The sequence below is a fragment of the Chaetodon trifascialis genome, chromosome 3 (genome assembly GCF_039877785.1).
Source record: "Chaetodon trifascialis isolate fChaTrf1 chromosome 3, fChaTrf1.hap1, whole genome shotgun sequence".
NCBI lineage: Eukaryota > Metazoa > Chordata > Actinopteri > Chaetodontiformes > Chaetodontidae > Chaetodon > Chaetodon trifascialis.
In genome coordinates this window covers 4,587,019-4,606,995 of record NC_092058.1, presented here as the reverse complement: position 1 = coordinate 4,606,995, position 19,977 = coordinate 4,587,019, and the positions used below count along the sequence as shown (strand labels likewise).

General features: G+C 46.5%; 1 protein-coding gene across 1 annotated transcript; it reads right to left on the bottom strand.

Moving 5' to 3' along the window:
* Positions 1 to 21: 21 nt before the first annotated feature.
* Positions 22 to 19,482, bottom strand: ripor3 (RIPOR family member 3). The gene is made up of 24 exons (XM_070992946.1): positions 19,385 to 19,482; positions 17,406 to 17,561; positions 16,737 to 16,815; positions 16,543 to 16,566; positions 16,356 to 16,409; positions 15,968 to 16,117; positions 12,844 to 12,907; positions 12,719 to 12,762; positions 12,426 to 12,551; positions 12,153 to 12,298; positions 10,597 to 10,723; positions 10,218 to 10,378; positions 9,571 to 9,816; positions 8,781 to 8,877; positions 8,145 to 8,408; positions 7,869 to 8,014; positions 7,617 to 7,782; positions 7,390 to 7,519; positions 7,055 to 7,219; positions 6,217 to 6,381; positions 4,954 to 5,156; positions 3,725 to 3,808; positions 3,510 to 3,600; positions 22 to 3,429 (listed from the first exon to the last, which is right to left on the bottom strand). Exons 1-24 carry the CDS (start codon positions 19,480 to 19,482, stop codon positions 3,329 to 3,331), a joined length of 3,087 nt encoding a protein of 1,028 aa, XP_070849047.1. The 3' UTR covers positions 22 to 3,328.
* Between the last annotated feature and the right edge of the window lie 495 nt (positions 19,483 to 19,977).

Here is a 19,977-nt window from a genome sequence, read left to right as displayed (position 1 = left end):
AGTCTTTTGGAAACTAATTTTGACTTTTGAGTGACTGTTTTTATTGGATTTCTAAATTATTTTTTGGGATCTTAAGTATGAAAGAGTCGGCAGAAACTGTATAAATTGGTGTCATTCAGGAATAAAGCAGGTTAAAAATGACGGTGGATCAAACAGTAAACTAGTTTCTGATGATGATGCAACCGAAGTGTAAGCCGAGCGAACGACCTGCTTCCATTTCCCCCACAGAGTTAAACATCATTCACCTCCTAATTGATCCTTTTCAGCCTGAAACAGCCGAGAAAGTGATTTATTGCAAATACGGCTCCGAGTTTCACCATCGCTTCCTCTGAGAAACTCAGGGCCAAAATACGGTTTGTTTATTTGTTTTTAAAAAAAAAATCAGTTTCACCACAACATTGTCAGATGCTGTGAGGTCAGTGAAATAATAATAAGACCTCTGTCTCTGTTGGAGACGCTCAAAGCAGATCAGTTTTTGTTGAAATGGAAATCCAGTTTTCCTCTAGTTGACTGACTAGAGTCCCACATAAATGAAATAAATGACAAAATGAAACACTTCCTGTCTTTTAAGTCCACTGTAAAGGCTCAATGATACACATTTCTGCAAGCAAACATACATCCAGTTACAATAATAATAATTGGTGAAATCAGTTTGGGACCAAGTTGGAAATACTCGACTCAAAGTGCCAAAGTTAAGAAAGATGAGGCCTGAATGGTGGCAGCTTTGCTTTGAAATCATTTGGATGTGAACAGATTTCACCTTTTGTACCTGCTGATGTAAAAAAAAAAAAAAAGGTATGCTACTTGTGCGAGTCACCTCCTCAGACAACAGGTGACAGGTGTTTCTGTGTGAATTCATGGCAGATGATAAACTTCTTAAACCACGAAACAAAAGAAATCGAGAACAATCCAGCAATAACTGCTGGACAGGCGGCTATGAAACATTCACGTTCCCCAGAAGATAAACCCAGAAGGCTTATCCTCCAGCACCACCATGAGGTGAACAAATCACATTTGGTACAGAGGATCACAAACGAGGTGAGCGACACTTTTATTTCAGACTAAATGTGAAGCTAATAACATCCATCAACCTCAGCTGTGGTTTGTGTTTATTGCTAATTAGCAAATGTTAGCATGCTAACATGTTAAGCAAAGATTGTGAATGTGATTAACATACCTGGTGACCACCAGCATGCTAACATGTTGTTAGCCTTTAGCTCAGAGAACTGCTAGCATGCTGCTGGTCCATCCTCACTTCCTTTCCCCTCCTGTTGTCTTTCTGCTCTTCCTCCACGTGTCCCTCAGCTCGACGTTCCTCCATCTCTGCTTTTTCATCTTTCCTTCCACGAAGCTTGAAACAGTGCTGACGGCAAACATCCTGACTTCCTGTTTTAGCAACAGCAGCTAGAAAACTGCCAAACGGTTTTCAAGGTTTTGCGTGAGGAGCTAATCTAACTGCCTCTGATCATCTGAAAAGAGGACGGGCAGCGGCTTCCCATGCTGTTCTTTATTATGAGATTTTGATGGTGCGGTTGAATTGATTCAAGACGTGGTTTCCAACACGAGAACTTTGGAATTCTGGGAATTCTGCTTCCCGCCTTTATATCTGAGAATACTGTGAGAGGAAAATTACTTCGTTTTCTGGTGCATCTCTTGTACCAAACCCTGTCCTCAAACACGAAGCAGAGCTGACTGAAGAAAAAAAAAATCGGACTTCTTCTCATGCCATTTAAGTGACCTTCCAAACATTCCTTAAATAACCCAGTAAGAGAGGTCCCAGGTCAGTTTGACCACAGCCAAATGTGCTGTGTGGTGAGTGAAAGCATCCTCAGGTCAGGGCCCTGAACAAGCTTCAGTTCACTCGAGCGGCCAGCAGAGGGCAGCACCCGCCTGCCTCTCACTGATGAGACAGTCCACAGGCTGAGCGTGGCCTTCGGCAGGGCGCCAAACATAGACTCATCTGCCAAAGGAAGAGGAGGATGAAAGCAAATTCACTTCACGATGAAGGTACGAAGCGCCGGCTTGACGAACGCACAATCATCAGTGTCGACTCAGTTACTTCATTTATATGCCATCAAATTAGCAGGATTACACAGAAGAAGATAAATACGACGTAAAGACTGTTGGCTCAAGCAGCATCATGCTCTGTGTTTGTATTTGATAAACAAACAAACAAACAAACAAACAGCTTCATGTGTCGACAGACAATTAACAGGAAACTATTCTGATCATCCAATGAAGAGAAGAAGAAAGTGCTGCTTTTCTGTTTCATGCCAAAGTTAACTGTACGTCTTTGGACACCGAGCTCTCAGAAACTGGAAATTTTACAGACAAAACAATTAATCTGCTGATTTATTTCTAATGAAAACTAATGTGATGGCATATCAGTTCACGTGTGAAGTGTGCTTTTAAGACTGGTCCATATTGTGGGTGAATTTCCTGTGCACTGCATCAGACTTTCACCTCCTTCAAGCTCAATCACTGCAAATCGATGCGCACGCTGTACGCTGTATCTCACATGACAACACGCTTTCATCAGCCCGTGAAACATCCAGCGGCGGCACACATATGATGCACAAAGCAGGAAAGTCGCTGAGAGGAGTGAAACCTCTAAAACGCCGTTTGGCTGCCTGCCACCGCGATTCGTGCTCTAATCCTCTGGCGTCCCTGAATGTCACAGCTCCTGTTTGTGGAAACGTTTCAGCGGCCATTTTATCTCCCTGCTACTGAGCATTCAAACGCTCCTGAAAACAAGGAAGGAAGTGCAGCTGGGAGAGAAAAGCAACCTGCCACAGCTCCATCTGTAGATCCTTCTGTCGGAGGGTCGCTGCTCCATGAAAACCTGACCTCACAGGCGGGAGGGGCGCTGCTCGGGCCCGTTAGCAGGATTTATTTCAGCCCCTCTGGGTTTAACGTCCGCATGATACTTTGGGTTTTGCTTCATTATCACACTCTTTTCACATTATGTGAAATAGCAGCCCCGCCACTGGAAAAGCAGAAACAATCTTAAAGGTTAGCAGGTTAAATAACTGGAACGTCTTTAAACAAACTTGCATATTGGACCAAAGTAAATTCAAGATCCCAGCAGAGTCACGTCTCTGGTCATGAACCCGATCCATCCAGAGGAAGCTGCAGTCACCGTCTCCAGATCGTCCTCTGCGCTCCACAGAGACAAAACCTGATGCCTCGTAAGCTTCATCCAGCTCAGACATAAGCTGTCTTTAACTTCAGTCTCTCACCCAGACAGTCAGGATCACTGAGACGCTTCATGTCGGGTCCCATCAGGAAAAACCAGACCGTCAGCCAGACGTAGGTCCAGACTTGTCCCCTATAGATAGGTCATCTCGGTCTCTTGGTTCTGATAAGCCTCCTCCTGCATCTCAGTGTAGAGCTGGTCCATCCTCTGGAAGGCCAGGTAGCCCTTTTTACCTGCAGACGGACACACTGAAGGTGTAATAAACTAAAGGAGAATAAAATACAGATGAAGGAAGAGGAATTCGTGTTTGTACCAAAGGAGAGGACGGTCTCTCTGGCAGCGCTGCGAAGATCTTCATCCGCCGATCGCCACAAATCTGCTATGTGGTCCCCACTCTCCGTTGCCTGGCAAACACACACACACACACACACACACACACACAGGATGACGAAGCAGATGGGGGTGAAAAGTGTATTTCTGTGAGTGTTGCTGTGTTTGCTGAGTGTTTGTGTAACGTGCACTGCTCACCCTGAGGCATTTCAGAGCCAGACAGGAGCCACGTTGGATCTGAACATCAGCGCTTTTCAGACTCTCTGTGTAGAAAACTACCGCCTGCAGGAGAAGGAAGAGGGACGTTATGATGTGCTGTTTGTGTGGTAAAAGCTGCACCACTGCAGTTATTTTCACAAGCTAAACCAAGAGAGAAGAAGAAGCTGGTGTTTGAAAGTGTGCCCGAGGAAATAACGAGACCACAGCAACGCTGGCGGCTCGGCTAAACGCTAACGTTCTCAAAATAACAACGCTAACATGCTGATGTTTGGCTGGTGTAACGTTAACCATGTCCACCATCTCAGTTTAGTCTCTTTGGTGGAGTTTTGGTGTCCAACAAGCAGCTGACAGACACAGCGTTCTGCAGGCAGGTTCTGTGGTGAGCGAGCTAACTGCTACGAAGCTAAAACCGCATTCAGAAGGAGGAATTGAAGGAGAGCCTTGCTGCTGCTGTGGAGCTGCAAACATCAGACAAAGTAAAAGTGCTCCGGTGTCGGTTTGTCTGCAATGATTTACGCAGATGAAGGAAAAGTGTCTGCGATTTGGCCGTCATGGTGGACATGAAGCTCTAGCAGCGTCTCAGCTGTCTGCCTTGAAATGAAAGCTGTGGCGCCCGGAGAGAGGAAACGCTGAGCATGTTCCTACTCTGCAGGAACAAAAGCCGCTGTGACATCTGAACATGCTGCTGAGAGGGGAAACTCCTTCAGGCGTTTGGTTTCAGGACATGAAAAGTCAACAAAACTCAACATATTTGATACGTCCTCTGATGTGGAACCAGCCGATGTGCCTGAAACACAAAATCACTGAGCTGCGAAGCAACGAGCTGCTGCTGCTGCTTAAGGGAGGCGACGTTTGTTTGCCACTTTGGTTAAGACTGAAAGATCTCAACTGTCAAATGGATTATCAATACATTTTGTACAGGCATTCATGATCCCCAGAGGATGAATTCTAGTGAGGTTGGAGACTCACGTCGCCATGAGGTTCACTTTTTGTGGTTTTAAGTGAAACGTGAACACCTATTGGATGGATTAGCCTGCAAATTGGTGCAAATAAAAGTTTCCCTCCATCCCTTCTGATTTAGCAGCATCATCAGGGCACCCGTCAGCCTCAGCTAAGAAAAGGTAAAATTACACCCACTAAACATCACCACATTAACATCTTCACTGTTAGCGTTTCGCTAACGCTCTGACTGGGACTCTGTGACGTACTCTGCTCCTGAAGGCCTTGCAGGCGGAGGCTCTGCTGAGACAGTTGGCAGCAGCTTTGCAGACTTTGTGGTTGGAGTCGATCTGCAGGGCAGCCAGAGTCTGCAGCGTGGACCCCAGCGGGAGGAGCTCCGCGATGCACCGCCCCCTCATCTTATTTAAAGCCCGCCTCCTTTTGGGGCTCCTCAGGGCGGACAGGATGTACTCTGAAACACACCAGTGAGCGCAATGAGGAATGAAGGTCCATTTAAAAGCTGCTCACGAGTGAATCACAGGGTTCAATCAGCAGAGGGACTTTCTCCAGGTGTCACTGAATTCCAGATGTTCCAGTTTACCTTTCGCATTTTTAAGGATTTCTCATCAGTGCTGGCTTCAAAACTGAGGTTCAGAATCCATTCTTGACCTTAGAAACAGGTCAAGGTTTAGGATTTACACGACCTCTTTACATCCAGTTTATAAACATTGATAATGTATCAGAACAGGCTTGACTCGAGTTTTATTTAAGATAAGACGACCTGAAAATCTGAGCTGAGTGAAAGCAATGAAATAAGAGAAGAAAAGCCAAATGAGACTCTTTGTCTTTCTTGGGCTGTAAACTCCACCCGCCTGGTGCCCAAAGTGAGTCGAAACAAACGTCAGGGTTCATTTATTTGTCCCAGTTGCAGTTTTAGAAGTTTTGTGCTGCAAAAACCAAATGTTTGAAAAACAGACGACCATCAATGTACTGGAGGAAGGAAGGACAGAAGGAGGGAAGGAAGGAAGGAAGGAAGGAAGGAAGGAAGGAAGGAAGGAAGGAAGGAAGGAAGGAAGGAAGGAAGGAAGGAAGGAAGAGATAAAAGTGTTTTTGTGTCTTTCTATCCAAACATTTTAGAAACAAACACACACACACACAGACACACAGACGCACACGCACACGCACACACACACACACACACACACACACACACACACACACACACACACACACACACACACACACACACACACACACACACACAGTTTGTCTGGTGTAACCATTTGGCAGCCGAGTTGACAGATGGTCCAGATGCCTTCAGCGAGCTGGAATCTCTGGAACGTTCTCAGATCCTAAAGCTGCGTCGTAGAACTATAACAGCACAGCGTTCCTCGAGTACACAGCAGATACCAGCAGGACACACACAAATAAACAGTTCCATGGTGGTCTGCAGTCACTGAAGACCCTGAAAACTTACTGTCTAACCTCATGCTTTGATATTGAATGTAAGAAAAAAGTTAAAACGTGTGAACCTTCTTTGGAGAGGCGTGAGATGTGCTCTCCCAGCTCCTGCACGCTCCAGCGCTTCAGATACACCGACAGCTGGAAGAGGGTGACTCTGTCGGGGCTGCAGACCGGACGAGGGCTGGGCATCGTCCGACAGGCCGTCTGGAGCTGCTGCAGGAGCTGAGAAAACACTGCAGAGGAGGGAGAGGAGGGTTTCCGACTCAGTCAGCAGGTGAAAACACTGTGTGTGACTGATCAGCGTGCAGGAGTCGACGTCTGTCACAGCCTGAGATGCTCTATGATACCACTGTGTGGGTGAAGTTTTCCTCCTTCCCTTCCTTTTAAAAATCAACCAGCTGTTTCTTCATTCTTTCTCTATTTAGTTTGACAAATTGTGATTTAAACAATGTAAAAATGCAGAAATGTAAACACGATGATCATGATGGGAGAAACAAACTAAAAACTCCAAAATGCAGCTATTCATGCAAATACAAGTTAACATATAAACAATTTGTGCATTATAGCTGAAATATCACAGATTCTTTAACAAATTCTGTCGGCCATAGAAAAACAGTGCATTAATAATAATAGCTCAGTCAATAACAGCTGTCTGATGCTAGCAGGCTAGCTAGCACCAATGCTAGCTCACTGGTCATGTGACGCAGTGGTCTATTGACAGCGTCCCCCCTGCAGATAAAAGCCTCTCTGCACAAACTGATGTGACAAGTCGATGCTTGTCATGTGAGTAGCAAAAATGCATTATGGGAAACGCAGGGAGTTACGAATTACAGTCACAGCAGACGAGAAATGCACGAAACACATGAGCATCAAGAATTCAGGCATGGTGCTGATGCACTGCGGTACCTTTTTCTGATTGGCCGGGCTGCTTGGCCTTGACCTTGTGCGTGTAACGCTTCTTTAGCGTCGTGAAGAAACTGTCAGAGCGGCAGCAGAACGCAGAGCTGCCGTCGTTCACACACTCCTCCCAGAACAGCACCACATCCCTCGTCCTCTGGGCCTTCGGCAGGACTGAGGAGGAGACAGGAGGAAGAAGAGCATCTTATTTATCCGTGCACGCTCCCAGAACCAGACCGTGCTTAACAAAGAACAGTTCTGCAATATCGTTAATTATCACTGCTGGTGACAAAGCGTAAAGCAGAGTAACAAGTGGCGAGCAGACGAGCAGATCTCCCACTAACTGTCGGCTGCAGAGATGCTGTCGCTCTTCTCCAGCAGCACACAGCTGATTCTGTCCAGGACCTCAGCCTGCAGAGCCATCTCCTCCAGCAGCTCCCGCCTCGATGGGCTGAAGTCGGTCGTTTGAATCATCTGAGGAAACATTATGTGTGTTAGATTCAGACAGTTTGAGGCTGGAGACGGACAAACTTAAACTTAAAAAAAAAGAAGAGTCACAAAAAGTTAGTACCTGCAGTAGGATGCAGCATATGTCCAAGTGAGTCTCAAGAGCCTGGTCAAGACCCCAGTTCCCAGAAGTCAGAGGGGCGATGGCAAACTCTTCCTCTGAAGCTGATTGGCTGTTCTGGGAGAGGAGGCCGAGACTCCTCAGAGTGCTCTGCTGGAAGGAGCTGATGCTGGTGGACAAAGATAAAAGAGAGATGAGTTGTTTTACGTGAAGTCAGTGAGGAGTTTCATTGGTTATTCTCTTCAGGGAACGCACCCGCTGTCTTTCAGTCTCAGGCTGCCCAAACAGGAAGTGTCATCATCAGCGTTGAAGTCATGTGACAGGAAGTCAAAGCTGCCCAGGACTTCCTCCACGGCCAGAGTCTCCTCTGATGACGAGCTTCTCAGCAGGGAGAGGTCGTTCTGAGGGAGCACACCACAGGGCGTGAGCACCACACACAGATTGTTCTCTAACAGGTGTGTGTGTGTGTGTGTGTGTGTGTGTGTGTGTGTGTGTGTGTGTGTGTGTGTGTGTGTGAGAACACACAGGTACCTTCAGTATGGTTGCCAGGTGCAGAATCTGGTGATCCAGCGCTCTCAGCTCCTTCTCAGAGCAGCTCTGGTTCTGAAACATCTTCTCCAGCTCAGCGATCAGGGCTCCCAGCCTGACGGCCTGAGCCCTGCGCTGGGCGCCGCTCGCCCCCGGCCTCTCCTGCGCTGGAGCGGCGACGGCGGGTGGGGAGGTGGTGACGGCTGGGGGCTGCGTGGCGGGTGTGGGCGAGTCAGGGGCAGAATATGACTGACATTCTGGGGAGTCCTGGAACAAACGTGGAGGCAGAGAGAGGTTTAATGGGATGTGACAGCAAGAGAAGAAGAAAAGAGACGAGACCACTGAAAGTCTGATAGGGCTGAGATGTGCTGATCCTGGAAGCAAATGTGATCAAAGCTCTGCTTATCATTAGTATTTATGCCTTTGTTATCTTTACAGTACCTTTGCTGTTTGTTTTTTTTTAAACTTTTTAAGTATTTTATCCCTCTTTCTAACTTCGTGCTGAGCAGCTTGTACTGCAGCAAAGCCATTTCCCTGCAGGGATCAATAAAGTTTTCCTAAATCTGAATCTAAATTTCAATGCGGTGTTGAATTCGACTTCAGCTGATGGAGTGAAGCCTTCAGGTTTTTCTCTTTCACCTGAACGCTGACAGTGTCTGGTCCCAGCGCTGTACTGTGAGTCTCAGGCTCTGCTTCTCCGGCCGTGTTCTTTCTGAGGATATCCGGAGTGCTGGACCTGAACAGAGATACCATCTTTATTCGTCTGCAGTACTGCTGTCAATTGGCAGTACTATTACAGGATTTAGGACGGTGACATGCAGAAGGACAAAATCGTCTGAAGATGTAAAGAAAAATCTGTGGAATCTGTGGAATTAGTGTCATGTTTTTGCTGTGAAAGAGGTCTGACTGTCACACAGTGATACACACAGTGACAACAAACAGCTTTAAACCTTTTCTGGGAAACAGGAACAACACTCTTACAACAATCTTAGCTGCTTTTTCTCTGAAAATGATGCAAGAATGTCGACAATGAACCAGAACAGGAAACAATGAGCTGAAAGTCTGCAGGTTCACCATGATCAGAGTCTCCTTTGACTTTGTCATTTGATAGAAAAATATCAATTATAGCTGCTTTCTGAGCTCATCATTAATGTCACTTCAAGTGTAAAGTCTTTCATAAAGTGTTTCCATAAAGGTGATTTTGAATTGTGGAGATAAACTGAAGGATTGTGTGTAAATAAACCATCTAAAAGCCGACTGGATTATTTAAAAATGACACAAAGCTGAAAACTCTCCTTCTTCGCCCGTGAGACATTTTGGAGATAGATGTTTCTTACTGGACCGCAATGCTTTGTTTTTCCAGACAGACCTTAAAAATGCAAACAAATTAAAGGGATTAAACATGATTTGCTCTCGAGTTCATCCTCACATCTGCAGAGCCAGCAGGGAACCCGTTTTACTCTCCGCCGGTGTAGAACGAGCGTCCAACACAGTTCGCCACTCCTCCCCTCCATCCTCCTCCTCCTCCTCCTCCTCCTGCACCGTCTTCCTCCTCTCCCTCTCCTCTGCAGAGCCCTCCAGGGACCCCTCCTCCCCGAGGGACAGCTGAGTCTGGCTGCCTCCCAGACTGGTGCCTTGGCTGTGGCTGGAGGGGTAGCTGTGAGTCCGATGGAGACTGAGGAGGAATTGGTTTTCACATGAAGCACAAAGTCACAGCGAAACATGAAATACACAGAAATCCATGCAGACAACTCTGAGTTCAAATACTGCATCGATGTACTATCACTGGTGTTGGAGATCACTCTGCGTAAGACTGCAAAGAGGTCTCCAGCATGCAGGTCATGACCCTCCATGAGGAACATGATTTAAAGGATGAGAAAGAAATAAGAAAAATAATTCTTTCACACCGAATTATGTTTCATTTTCTGTGATTTCAATGTGAAATACTGCATTCTTTCAGCTCTTCGGGCCTCTAAAAATCCTTCAGATTAAATATTATTATTGGCAGACAAAAAAGCACCAAGATAAAGTAAGATAAGTGTTATTCTGTAACGTTCACTGGCCTGCAGCACATACCTGAGGGCGTAGGGGCTTTGAGGGCTGTGGTTTGATGTGATGCCGGTGTGCGAGGGGTCCGACAGGTAGCTGAGCAGAGACACGCCTCCTCTGTTGTGTCGACCTTTGGAGACCAGAGACGGGAGGGAACCCTCTCCGTCCTGCAGCTCACGTACCATCGACTGCAGAGGAGGAAGAAGACCCGAATACCAACGTGAACATCAAACTTTAAAGCCACTGCAGGAAAGTGAACGTGTGAACATCCACATTGTGCAGACTGGTCGCTCTTCAGACTAAAACGAAGAGATTTCAGGGTCAGTCTTGGCTTAATCTAATGCCCTGCAGCGTCGAGGTTGCCATCACTGTCATGGCTGATGTCAGAGTTTGTGTGTTTACTCACTATGAAGTATTTCTCGGTGAAGGAGGGGGTGCTCGGCGCCGTCCAGCTGTAAACCGAACTCTTTCTGCTGGACACTGACTGCCTGCTGACAGACAGTGGCCTCATCTTCTCACTGCTGTCAAACGGGCTGCAGGCACAAACACACACACATACATAAAGTACATTACACACACACTGAATATCACAGCTGTCCACACAACCAGCTGACCGACTGTACCGATCTTTAATATCTGCAGCTCGCATCAGTTTCCAGACGTGGAGCATTTCACGGTCTTTTCCTGCAACTTCTCCTCGCTGACTGGATGATGCGTGCACAGAACATGTGGAAAAACCGAAATTCATCAAACTTCTTCATCCCTGTAAATTCATGGATCACATCTGTGTGACTTCAGCTTTACCAACTAATTTTATTTAGACGGAGTAATTCTCAGGGTGTAAACTGGCACACGGCATGTCTGTAAATTGACTTGACCACGCCCATGTGAGAGGCTGTCTGCTCCTCATCAGCAACTTCCTGCTTGAGATTCACTCCTGAGGGCTCTGCAGCGCGGCCGGAGTCTTTTATTTGAGTCCATTGGCTTTTCATTTTCTCAAGTCCGCCAACAAATTTCCATCTTCTATTGCTGCCCTCGGCTCTGTGTTCTGTCACATAGTTTCTAACAGTTTCTATGTAGCAGAAACCCTGATGGAAATCACTGAAATGTGACTCATTTATGTGTGTGCGTGTCTTTTGTTTCGTCGGCGTGTGTGTGTGCAGCAGCAGCCTCATGTGTGTTTGTGTGATTTTCCATCTCTGTGGGGAAAATCCATGAAACGTCCTCCACCTGGCCTCTCCAAAGCCTGAAATGTGATCTGTCATGGTGCAAGGGCACAGCAGAGTGTGTGTGTGTGGGTGTGCATGCGTGTGTGCGCGTGCATGATGTACACTCAATGAGCTGCTCAGCAGCAGCTGGCTCAGGTTAGTGGAGACAGAGGCGGAGAATGGAGGAAATAAGAGCAGGACAGCTGGATGTGAAGCATCCAGCACGGCGTTTGTTCGTTGTTGTTTACATCACCTTGTTTGTTGCTCGGCCTTGTTTTGCTGCAGCGAACATGTGGCGAGATGAGAGGAAGGAAGCAGAAAAGAGCAAGCTCACAGAAAAGGAGTGGGAGAGACAATATCAAGCGTGTGTCTCGTTCTCTGCCTCCATCTTTCTCCCAGCAGTGACTGTTCGCGCCGTCACCTCCTCGCTCTCTTATCTGCTCTGAGGTGACGACACCTGACGGGCTCGTGCACCAGCTGTCAATCATCCTGATGTCTGGACAGGCTGCGGGGCTACAGGACGCGACGAGGGGTCACAGCTCTGAGGTCGAGACGAAAGTCCAGACAAATGTTCTCACAGCTGTCCACACCTGCTCCTCCGTCACACCGTCCAATTATTCTACTTATCCTGAGAATGTCTCTGATTCACGTGAGCTGAGGACCTTCATGTCTTCATAGACTCATTCTTATGTGTGTGTGTGTGTGTGTGTGTGTGTGTGTGTGTGTGTGTATGTGTGTGTGTGTGTGTCCGTACTTCCAGGTGACTTCCAGCTGCAGTTTGATGGTTCCTAGCTCCGTGACGTCCACCAGCATCAGCTGCGGCTTCGCCACAAAGAAGTCTGCGCTCGCACACGTCACCATGCCAACCAGCAGCCAACCCAAACCCTTGGCCTCCGTCACCTGGGAGAAGAGATGTGATTGGTGCACACACACACACACCACATAGGAAGCACATATGCATACACTGTTCACATCTTTCTCAGTGTGTTTGTGTACATCTGTGTGTATTTCTGCGTGCGTTTATAACCTTGATCTCGAAGTTGTGGTGTATGTGCGGGAGGAAGACCATCTCCTCTTCATCCCAGGCCTGCGTGTCATCCGATTCGATCCTCCCTCGGATCCTCCATCGCTGGCGGCCCAACCGCACCACCACCTGGTAGTCGGTTCATCCGATTAAAGCACAGAAGCAGCTCTGGTTTCTCGTTGTTTTTCATTTGGTACATTTGATGGAGGAATCGTGTGTTTTTGTCACTTTTCATGCACAGACTGTTATTCGCATCTTTCGTTCAAGCTCATTCGTCTTAAAACGGAGGAGCTCACCTCGTACTGGTCTCCGGGGCAGAGCCGTGCGAAGCCGATCAGACCTGCAAGAGAAACGCACGTTCATTATCGTCACTGATGACTTGTGAAGCGCTGTGTGTGCGTGTGTGTGCATGTGTGTGTACCTTTCATTTTGATGTGCAGCTCCCCGAGGAGGATCTCCAGCTCTCCTTCCATAACTGACATGTCCTGCCGGGAGGAGAAATTGGGTGAAAGTGGAATTTTAGAAAAGGTAAATAAAGCATTAGCGGGGCGCCTTTGACACTCAACAGAGCAGTTCTTCTGCAGCACTTTTCACCTTTTTTTCACCTTACTGTGGGAACAGCAGGCAGAGATCAGGAGTGAATTTTGGAAAATAATCAGGATATTTTTATTTTCTATGATGCCGCAGTTTAAATCTTGCCTGGCACAGGTGTGAATTATAGAACCGCACACTGGAAGATGAGGCATGTGAAGAAATGAACCGCTGATCTCCCAGGGTAAAAAAAAAAAATAACACAAATTGTCATTCTAATAAAACTTTAAGACATTAAGACTCGACTGAGGTAAAGATGGTGATTATTCCACTAAACAAATAAATTCCTTCCTCCAAAGCTGGGCAGCTGAGGCAGCATGTGTGGAGCAGACTGCTCCTCCTGTGTGGGCCGACGTTTCGGGAGGTCACGGCTGCTCGTCACATGCTGCCGACCAAACCCAACTCGCTTTAGGCCAAAACTGAGAACCAAGTGGCCAATTTATGACTCCTGAAGAGGCTGTAACACCGAATTATACCCATTAACTTTCTGCCTGAATACAGACACAGGTGGTAAAAACACCAACATTAGATTCCCTGCAACAAAAATGACTCATTCAAAAGAGCGCCTGTCATGATTTGGGGCTTTATTTGTGTCAAACTGTTTGACCTCCTCTGCGACTAAACTGCATGTAGAAACATGTGACAGTGAAGAAATCAGGTCACAGCAGAAAACAGTAACCCACTCACTGATTTCATCTGAGTAATATAACAAAGGTGACACCTTTAAAAAACGACTATTGGTCTTCCTCGAAGCGGCTCCTCTTGTGGTCTGACAGGAGATCTCACCCTTCTTGGAAGTGTTTGAATTTTTCCAGCAACCCGCTTCCACCTCAGCAGGTTCCTTCCTGAACCTCAAAAACTTCATGTAACGAGTTCCAAAGGCCTGTTTTTAGGGATTTTTCCTATGACCGCAATCTCTCATGGTGTTTACTGGGAAGTCGGGGTGTGTGTGTGTGTGTGTGTGTGTGATGGAGACATGCACAGCTGTCAGTGTTACAGACGGAGGTGTTGACCTCTCTGTGAGGTCGAGCGGTTAATTCACTGTGAACGAACACTGAACACGACAAAGTGAGTTCTGTGTGTTTCTGAGCTCAGGAGTGTGTGTGAGAGATGGAAAAATACCACAGAAGACAACTAAAACTCTGGTGGTGGAAAGTAACCGAGTACATTTACTCTACTCCTCTACTCAAGCAGTGCACTTAAGTACAAGTCTGAGGTACTTACATTTCAGAGGGAAATATCGTAACATACCGAGAAATTCACAAGCAACTAAAGAATATGTGAAGTAATACAAATTAGCTCCACTTTTACCTGATGTAACATTAAATGATCAATAATCAGAATTAAATAATATAATATTATTCTGCAGGGGTCATTTTCATCCCAGTCATCAGGATTAAATGTTGGCTTCCTTTGTGCAAACCACGTTAAATTTGTACCTTTCATGTGTATCATAGCACAGTTTCCACATCGAAGTGGAATAAAGTGACAGAGTTCAGATCACTGGTACAGACTGAGGAGGAGGAGGAGGAGGAGGAGGAGGAGGTGGCAGTGTGACAGGCAGGTGAGACGACTGCCAAGCAGCAGACCGCTGTTCAAGCTGTGTTTGTGGCTACAAAACCGGGTACTTCTAGCCAAAACATGATCTCTTCCTGAACCTAACCAAGTGGTTTTTGGTGCCTGAGCCTAACCAGACCGTCACCACCGCGTTGTCACAACATACATTTAAAAACTGCAGAGATTCAACACATCTGTGGCTTACACAGCCGTCCAATGCCAACATCTATTCTGGCCACTGGGCCGCCATTCTGCATGATGACTAACAGAGCGTTACTACGCTGCTGTACTCCTCCGTGACTTAACAAGGCAGGACTTGTACAAGTTGATGAGCAGAAGGATGAGGTTTTAAAACATGAAGGGAAGAGTGTGTGAGGAGGTCGGAGCAACAGAAGATAATGAGTAGACGTAAAAGATGGAGCATGTGTTGGACGGCTCTGAGAGAGAGAGAATAAATGTTCTGCACCACCACGGACGGACAGACGGACGGATGGACAGACGGACGGACGGACAGACAGACGGACGGACGGACAGGGTATGAATGAGTCCTCAGTTGTCTGTTAATGACCCTCAGCCTGCAGCTACAAACAGAAAACCCACTGAGGGACCATCACTCATACACCAGATTATTTGGTTTGGCAGCGTTTTGAGCGTTGGAGGCGACTGTCGGTCCTCCGCTGGGTCGACCTGCTAGATACGAGGAGGCGCTCTGGGCTTGAATACGTTTCAATTACAGGCCGTTCAGCGACTCCCTCTGTGATCGCTCAATCTCAACAATCTGCTCTCAACTTCTCTCTGTGCTGATGAAACTGTTTTGCAGAAGCACTAAAACATCAGAACAGTTAGAAAGCATTCACACGGATGATCAACTGTTTGTTTTCTGTAGGCGAATCGATTCTTTCTGCTTCCATCAGGCTGCGTTCAACTGCTGCAGCATTTCCTGTGCGATCATCAGCGACATTTTTTATGTATTTGTCTGGATTTTAGTTGGTTTCAGTTGGACCATCAGGAAGTCGTCCACGGAAACTGGCTGGGTGAGAGAAAGAGGGTGCTTTCAAAAACAACCTGATTGGATGAAAGGTCTACCACAGGCTAACTTCAACCAATCAGAACACCTGCCTGCAGCTGCCGGTAGTTCCTCATAGGACACAGATTGGTCTCAATCACTGTGGTTTGTGAAATGTTGTCCACACCAAAGCATCAATGTTCAAACTGAAAGCAACACAATATCTACACATGTGGTTTTCTTTGACCTGCTCTTTCTCGTCCACACCTTTAATGAGAATAGAAGGCGCGCTGGAAGAACAGTAAGGCCACATGACTTCAGTGCGTTCACCTCAAACACGCTCAGGACAGAAAAGCTTCGACCGCAGACGTTAAAGCACACAGCACAGTACCTGCAGGCTGTGTCTGTGGTTGCGGTTGAGCTCCAGCAGACTCTCTCTGGACGCTCTGGTGGACGGGGACAGTGAGAAGGCTCTCTTCATGTTGACGGCTCCCTGACACAACCTCCACTGGATACAATAGGTCTCGTAGAGCTCCTCCACCTGCAGAGACGAGACGCAGAAACACCGTCAGCCGAGTTCAGCCACACGAGCAACAGAACGTAGCTCATCCGCTCATTGTTAGCTGGAAAGCGCTGGCTCACATGAACTGTGGTTGTTTCACAGAACAACTCATGTTTCTGCATTTTGTTGCACAGCACAGAAGAAACAGTCAAGAGGTGTGTTCAGTTCATTCAGAGCTCGAACGCTAAAAGACCAAAACGTTAAAAAACACTGTTACCTTGCTGATTTGAAATTCTAATCTTCGTATGTATCGCTCCAGTGCTCTTATCTCCTGTGAAAGCAAAAACATGACAGTGTGTTTGTATATTGGTTCAGCATGTTAGATATTGATCAATATGAAAGTATCCAAAACGTGATTTGGTTTGACTGTAGGTTAAATAATGTGGCTCTGATGCAAAGATTACCTTCTCCAGGTCATACAGAAAGGCCTGGAAACACAGAAAATACATCATTAGCATCATCATTATCACACCATCATCTCACACACACACACACACACACACACACACACACACACACACACACACACACACACACACACACACACACACACACACACACACACACACACACACACACACTCAGTTTCTCTCCTCACCAGTCTGGAGTTCCTCTTGGTCTCTCTCTGCTGGGACGACAGGAAGTCCATCTCTGCCTGGTGACCCTCCAGAAACTCCCTGCAGACGGTCACATCAGAGCGTGTGAAGCAGAGCAGCCGCAGGGAAACCAAAGTTTCCAAATTTACCACCACATTTTATCTGTTTCCAACATTTGGGACCCTTTAAAAAGCATTTGGCACCCTCACAGTTGTCAGCAGTTCCACCAAAGAGGCTTTCCACCTCTGAACATCTCACATGGTTCCATTTAAAGTTTTAGGCTCAAAGAGGTCAAATGATCTCATATTTCACAAAAATGAAAGATGAGGTAAATGCAACATACATTTGTGGGGCAGAACTTGTTCTTTTCTTCTTCTTCTACTGTACAAATGATGTTACGACCCCTCAGATTCACCTCGTGACCCTGGAGTGGCCCGCACCATAGGTTGGAAACCACTGGACTAAACTAGCTCACTGTATATAAAGCAGTTTAAGCTGCTGATGCTACAGAAAAACAATCTAATCAAGTAATAATATATATATCACAAAGTACTTCTGACTTTTAATAGTACTTTTACTTATGATGCTACATGAGTAGTCGTAGTTTCCCTGCAGGCAGGACTTTTCCTCGCAGTTCAGGACATATCTGAGCTCACTGGCAGTGAACATACTTGAGTCCTTTGCGTAACGCCTGGAAGACCCGGTCGACCTGATCTGGCTGCAGAGACCAGATAGCTCCTCCCCCTCTGCTGGGAGACAGGTGCATTCTGGGAGATTTACCTCCAGTCATGGCTTTGGGGCGGAGGGAGTTACGGACAGATGGAGGCCTAAGAACAGAAAGACGTGGACACAGAGTGAGACGGATTTACTTTAAGACAATTCAAGTCGAATCTGTAATTAAAAACAATTATTATCAGCGATGACCTGTGGAGGGAGGAGCCGACAGCGTGGCCAAAGCACTCTTTGATTTAAAGCTTTTCTTCACATGATCACCTGAGCTACTGACACCTGAGCTGAGGTTACTTCATACAACAGATCCTCCAAATCAAACGGGAAAACACGTTTGCAGCTGTGTCCAGATTAAGACAACAAAGCGTTTCCTGATCTGACGCCATCGCCTGTCACCAAGTCAAACGTGACTCGTTAGAGTTGAGGAAAGAGCCTGTTTGGATGAGAGGACGACTTTGCTGCTTTGATGTTAGGGGACCATCACTAAAAAAGAAACAGGAAGTGAACAGTGGACGCTCAGCTGATCCATCCATCCACCCCGACCTCCTCCCTGTGTCTAGAATAACATCACCTGACTTCCTCCTTTGCTCCAGACAGACAAGAGGCAAAATTCCTTCAGCCTCCAGACGTCTTCATCTCCTTTTATATTGTACTCAGAAACTGGATTTAGAGTAATGTCACATGAGGTCAACAGCCAACCTACTTACTAAGATCAGTACTCACACTGTTGTGGTGTAGCTCATTCTCAGGTGTAATGAAAGTCGCTTTGTTTAAAGACAGTGTGTGCGTCTGTGTGTGTCCATACACACATCTGCACAGTGTTTTTATCGTCCATATTTCTCACATAATGAAGCTCCACTCAGATTTAGCAGATGTCCTCTGTAATTATGGACTGGGCTATAAAAGAGAGTCCTCATGGCATGTGATATTGGTCGTCCCTGTCAGTGCGTGCGGTGTGTTCATGTCATGTTTATGACCGGGTCGCGTCACGTTCCCGTCACCATCAAAGCTCCACAGTGAAGAATCATGGGAGACCACACGGCATCCCGCTGTCAGGACAGAACACAGCGGAGACGCTCAGGAATGAACAGAGAGAGTGTGTGTGTTTGTGTGTGTTAAAGAGATGTGATGTGTTTTTGAGTATGTTTGTGCGGATGTTTGTCTAAGATGAAAAAGTCACAGGAAGTGCATTCCAGCTCGGTTTCATGACATTTCGTCCTCTCTCCCTCTCTCTCGTGGGACTGACAGTTGACATCTGTGTGTTTGTTACTCCTTCATTCAGAAACAACATCTTACAGTCTGTGGAGCTGTCACTGTCTGCACGTCGATGACGAACAGGCTCGTCTGAGGGCGGAGGGATGTCCCTTCACACAACATAAGACAGTTTAGCTTCAAGTGTTTTAAATCTTAAACAATAACTGACTTTGTTTTCTCTCTTTGATTGTTCTGAAGTATGAAAACAACGTGGACAGATGATGGATTATAGTTAGCATGAGGCCAGAATCTGCTAAACAAGAGCCATGAACAATAGCCCACATTAGCTTTGGTGCTAGATGAGCACACACACCCACACAGCAGGGAAAGGCGCACCGCTAATGTCAGTTTGAAGGCTAGATAGCTAATTAGCTACTCAGCACATTACAGCTTGTTAATGTACATGCAAATGTGACCTTGGCCTGTTTCAGATGCTGGTGTGGCCCTTACTCTGCTGACAACACGCCGTCTGCCTCCAGCCTGTGAGCTACAACAAGTTAGTTTACTTTGTCTCTTGCTCCCCTGCCGGAGCTCAGCCTGCCAGCAGCCATCAGTCAAACACAGATGACAGGGACATGCCTCTCCAGCCAGTTGAGACTAAAAGAAGTATTTCTGATGCTGAAGTTACTACTTGGACTCTCACTGGCTATAACGGCATGTCACTCACCTTCGCCGTCCAGTCAGAGAGCTGAAACCAGTGAAGGAGCGGCTCCTGTGGACCAAACCTCCGTCTGAGGGAGAGTCGAATCGCAGCTTAACTGACATCCTGGAGAGAGACAGAAGAAATAAAGAATAATAATAATAAAAACAAAAGAAAACAACACAGGAAAAAGAGCAAGAATTCTATGATATCAAAAGACCCCCACCCTTTAAATTTAACTTCCAACCACAACTATTTCAAAATCAATGAAATTACATTACTCATAACTTTATTGTACCCAAACCAGCGTTTTCAAGCATAAAGCTGAATGGCTGCATCAAGATTCCCAAACATCTTGTTATCCTAGTTTTATAATAACAGTAAGCATCTGCAGACAGGCTCTGTTCAGGCAAACTGCTCACATGTGTGAATGGAAGAGCAGCTGCTGCTGTCTAAACTATTAATGAACACTAAGTCACCTGCATTGTTCTTTTATTTTACAATCTGTCACGGCTCGTCTTTTCAGATTTGCTGTCCATTCCCACTTCTCTCCTCACACACACCAACAAACCCTTAAATCAGCGGGACCACCCCACACTCCCAGACAACCCAAAACAGGA

Excerpts from the sequence above, each read along its gene's own strand:
- ripor3 (XM_070992946.1), bottom strand. The coding sequence starts at position 19,482 with ATGTCAGTTAAGCTGCGATTCGACTCTCCCTCAGACGGAGGTTTGGTC. Across the intron at positions 12,552-12,718 it reads GCCCCGGAGACCAGTACGAG|GTGGTGGTGCGGTTGGGCCG; the intron begins GTGAGCTCCTCC and ends ACCGACTACCAG. Across the intron at positions 3,601-3,724 it reads TGGCTCTGAAATGCCTCAGG|GCAACGGAGAGTGGGGACCA; the intron begins GTGAGCAGTGCA and ends TGTGTTTGCCAG.